At 49.0% G+C, this 4490-nt stretch overlaps 1 protein-coding gene across 5 annotated transcripts in view; it reads left to right on the forward strand.

The window, feature by feature from the left end:
- HIF3A (hypoxia inducible factor 3, alpha subunit) overlaps positions 1-3155 on the forward strand; it is a 54676-nt gene extending 51521 nt beyond the window's left edge. For 3 of the 5 annotated variants that reach the window (XM_011969424.1, XM_011969448.1, XM_011969432.1), the window contains one exon: positions 2638-3155. In XM_011969424.1, the coding sequence (XP_011824814.1) occupies positions 2638-2735 (98 nt within the window). In that variant the 3' untranslated portion in view covers positions 2736-3155. Of the gene's footprint in view, positions 1-1393; positions 1708-2637 lie in introns of those variants that run through there. The other 2 variants (XM_011969458.1, XM_011969442.1) reach the window with 1 other exon arrangement.
- The last annotated feature ends 1335 nt before the right edge of the window (positions 3156-4490 follow it).

Consider the following 4490-nt stretch of genomic DNA (forward strand, 5'->3'; position numbering starts at 1 on the left):
GTCTCTACTAAAAATACAAAAATCAACCAGGCGCGGTGGCGGGTGCCTATAATCCCAGCTACTCGAGAGGCTGAGACAGGAGAATCACTTGAGCCCAGGAGGCGGAGGTCGCAGTGAGCCAAGATCACACCACTGCACTCTAGCCTGGGCAATACAGCAAGACTCTGTCTCAAAAAATAAAAATACAAACAAATGAACAAAAAAAGAGTGGGAGATAAAAATAAGCGTAACGGGGAAATGATGCATGCAAGGAAAAAGTTTGGAGTAGGGGGTTTCAGTTTTAAACAGTATGATCAGGGTGGTTTCATTGAGAAGGTGATAGTTGAGCAAAGACCTGGGGTGAGTCCTGACAACATCAGGGGGAAGAGTGTCCCAGGCAGAGAGAACAGCAAGTGCAGAGGCCTCAGGTGGAGACTGTATCTGTCTTTTTTGGGGGGTGGAGGGACAGGGTGGGTCTTGCTCTGTTGCCCAGGCTGGAGCACAGTAGTGCAATCACAGCTCACTGCAGCCTTGAACTCCTGGGCTCCAGCGATCCTCCCATCTCAGTCTCCCGAGTAGCTGGGACTACAAGTACACTTCATCATGTCTAGCTAATTTTTAAATGTTTGTAGAGAAAGAGGTCTTGCTGTGTTGTTCAGGCTGGTCTCAAACTCCTGGGTTCAAGTGATCCTCCTGCCTCAGCCTCCCAGAGTGCTGAGATTGTGCCTGGCTGTCTCTGTCTTATTTGGAGAAAAGCAAGGCCATTGTAGCCGAAGCAGAGAGGAGAGAAAGGTGAAGGCTGACTGCATGGAGACTCTGTGGGGCATTGTGATGGCTTTAAAGTCACCTTGCTCGAGGAGGCTGCCTCAGGGCCTTTGCATATCCTGATCCTTCTGCCTGGAATACTTTTCCCTCTGTTCTTTGCCATGTTACCACATCCTTTAGATCTCAAATCAAATATTACTCCTTACACAAAGCCCTCCCTGACTTCATATGCTAATGGTTTATAACAGTCCATAATTACACAGGCCTTTGGGTCATCATTTGATGACTGTCTGTCATCTTCTTTGGGTATGAGGCCTTCAAGGGCGGGGGCCAGGGGTGTCTGGGTCCCTGCTGTACTCTTCTTTGTGCACATGGGTGGGCGGTGGTTGAGCACAGAGGAAGTTCACAGCACATATTTGTGAATGAGGAGCTAAGATTCACGCACTCGCGCTGTGTCTAGGTTTGTGGTAAATCTTGTATGTACCTGATCCAATTGGTGCTTCTCACTGGAATGTCGGTCCTACAAGAGCAGGGAGATTCATCCATCCTGGTCACTGCTGTCTCTCTAGCACCTGGCACAGTACCTGACACAAAGTAGGTGCTCAGTAAATGTGTCGGGGTTTTTTTTTTGTTGTTGTTTTTAAGACAGGTTCTCACTGTGTCACCCAGGCTAGAGTGCAGTGGCACAAACATGGCTCATTGCAGTCTCGACCTCTTGGACTTAAGCAATCCTCCTACTTCAGCCCCCACAAGTAACTGGGACCACAGCCATGTGCCATCATGCCTGGCTGATGTTTGTATGTTTTGTAGAGACGAGGTTTCGCCATGTTGCCCAAGCTGGTCTTGAACTCCTGAGTTCAAGTAATCCACCTGCCTTGACCTCCCAAAGTGCTGGGATTATTGGCATGAACCACCGCACCCGACAGTAAATATGTTTTGAATGAATAAACTCTCATAAATGAAGTACGTGTGAGTATCCTGGTTTCCCAAGTAACAACAGCTGACTTAACTGCTTTTTCACCAGTACTAGTTATGGTTCAAAGCACCTTCCATAGATTTACTCATTTATTCCTTACAACAGCCCAAGAGGGAGGTGCTGTTATTAGCCTATCTTACAGATGAGGGAACTGAGGCACAGAGAGGTGAAGTCACCTGCCCCAGGTCACACAGCAAGTAAATATCAACGCCTGGATTCAAACTAGGGCAGCATCTGGCTCTGGACTTGGGTTCTTCACTGCAGTCCTGAACACCCCAGAGAGGTTCAAAGAGCGGAACGTGCCCAAGATGTCACTGCCGTTTGAATCCAGGCATGCCTCCCTCACCACCCAGGCTTTTAAGTCCCAGGAAGGGGAGACGGGTTGGTGTGGGATCTGATGAGGTTTCTCTTCAAATAATCCAACCAATCTTTTATTCTTTCATTCATAGTACCTCTCCCCACCGCCTTTTTCCCTTTTTCTCCTTTTTTCCTTTTTGCCTTTTTTGAATGCCCAGACACGCCACAATACCAGGCGTTATCAATACCAGCTCACGTTCCTTTCCTTATTTAAAAAAAGGACTAACTTTCTAACTCATTGCGGACACCGCTTCCCCTTTCCTCTCCGCTTTCTTTAACGTGCCCATCTTATCTAAACAAATCAAATGTTTAGCCAACCGAAATTAGTTTAAATTGTATAACCCGACCCCAGCCAATAAAAAAAAAAAGTACAAAAGCAAGACTTGCGTCAAAAATAAAGGCTCTCGTGCCCCTTTGTTCAAGCGTGCTCTCCTCTGTGCAAAAGTAAAATTACTTTACTAAAAATCCTTTGTTCAAGTGTTCCATTTCCTTCAGATTTTAAACATTATTTCAAACATTGGGGTTATGGTTGTCCTCTGATTTATCTTTCATCTTTGCAGGCCTGGGCCCCTCACTGCTCTCTCCATACTCAGACGAGGACACTACCCAGCCCAGGGACCACTTCCAGCCAACGGCAGGCTCGGCCCAAGCCGACTGAGCCGCCTCCTCTCCCCATCTGCCTTCTCCTCCCCCAGAGAGGACCTCAACCACACTCCAAGCCGGCAGCCAACGCACAGGATGGGGATGCCAGGAGAGGGGCCCCTCTCCTCTCTATGTGCCCCCTGCCCACCTCGGGCCTACCTCAGCCCTCACCCCTCTGCCTGCTCCCAATCTGGGGGCTCTTTGGGGTAGTCTCAGCTCAGTGACCTCTGGGAGGGGGTCCCTGGCTCCCTCCTCCTCCTCTCAGGATTTCTCTTGGGGTTCTCAATACTTGGTTACCTCATTATCCCTTTCTCTGCCTCTCTTGGCTTTATTTTGGGGAATTAGGGGTGGGGAGGGTTGGCGGGGGGTCATATCTGTGTTTCCAGGTTCTGGGGAGAACAATGATCCACAGGTCAGTGTGATCACATTTCCTTCTCTCCTTATGTTATTATTTTTATTTTTGTCAATTTCGTGATATGGTTTTTAATCATGATGAATTGCCTGGGGTCTGTAAGAATGTGGGACTCTGATCTTCCCCCCCTCCTCAGGTGTCAGTCGGGGGAGGCCCTGGGCCAGTCGTTACTCCCAGCGACTTCTAATTGAGGCCAAAGCCCCCCAAGCCCTGCCTGCCAGCCCTGCCTGCCCCTTCCACTCTGGGCTTCCTGCTGCCCCCAGCTTTGCCTGGACACTGACTTCATTCATGGTCCTCCTACTTCAGGAGCAGCCTTCCACTTCCTCTGCTTCCAAACTATGCAACCTCCAACCTGCTCCAGTTCCAGACCGTATAACCTCTGACCTGCACTGGTTCTAGACCACACAACCTCCAATGTGGTCTGCTTTAGACCTCCTCGTCTTCCTCCTCCTTCCTCTTTCTCTTCCTCTTCTTCCTCTTCCTCTCTTCCTCTTCGTCTCTTCCTCTTCCTCTCCTTCTTCTTCTTCTTTTTTCTTTTTTTTTTTTTGAGACAGAGTTTTGCTGTGTGACCCAGGCTGGAGTTCAGTGGTGCAACTTCGGGCTTACTACAGCCTCCACGTCCTGGGTTCAAGTGGTTCCCCTGCCTCAGCTTCCCAAATAGCTGGGACTACAGGCATGTGCCACCATGCCCAGCTAATTTTTGTATTTTTAGTAGAGACGGGTTTCACCACGTTGTCCAGGCTGGTCTCGAATTCCTGACCTCAAGTGCTCCACCTGCCTCAGCCTTCCAAATTGCTGGGATTACAGGCGTGAGCCACTGTGCCCAGCTAGGACTCACATTCTCTAAAATCCCTCTGCTTCAAATTTCACCATCTTCAGCTCTTTCTAGTTCTGGACCTCACCAACCTCTCATTCTGCCTGTTTTCAAACCTCGCGGTCCCCAAAAATTGTCTGGTTCTGGGCCTCGCAACCTCTAACTCCCTCTGGCTCTACAGTCTATGACTCCCAGATTCTTTTGGTTCTAGAATTCACTAACTTCCTCTGGTTCTAGACCTCTTCCTATAAATTAATCTCTCTTGTTCTAGATCTCACACCCTCCAACGCCCCCTGGTTCCAGATCTTACATTCAGTGATTTCCTCTGGTTCTGAACCCCACAACGCCAAGCTTCCTGTTGGTTCCACTCCTCCTGATTGGTAATATATTTGGTTCCAAATCCAGACCTCTTAATATCTCTCTTTTTTTTTCTTTTTTTTTTTGGTCATCCAGGCTGGAGTGCAGTGGCAGGATCTCGGCTCACTGCAAGCTCCGCCTCCCGGGTTCACGCCATTCTCCTGCCTCAGCCTCCTGAGTAGCTGGGA

The sequence above is a fragment of the Mandrillus leucophaeus genome, unplaced genomic scaffold (genome assembly GCF_000951045.1).
Source record: "Mandrillus leucophaeus isolate KB7577 unplaced genomic scaffold, Mleu.le_1.0 Scaffold120, whole genome shotgun sequence".
NCBI classification, from domain to species: domain Eukaryota; kingdom Metazoa; phylum Chordata; class Mammalia; order Primates; family Cercopithecidae; genus Mandrillus; species Mandrillus leucophaeus.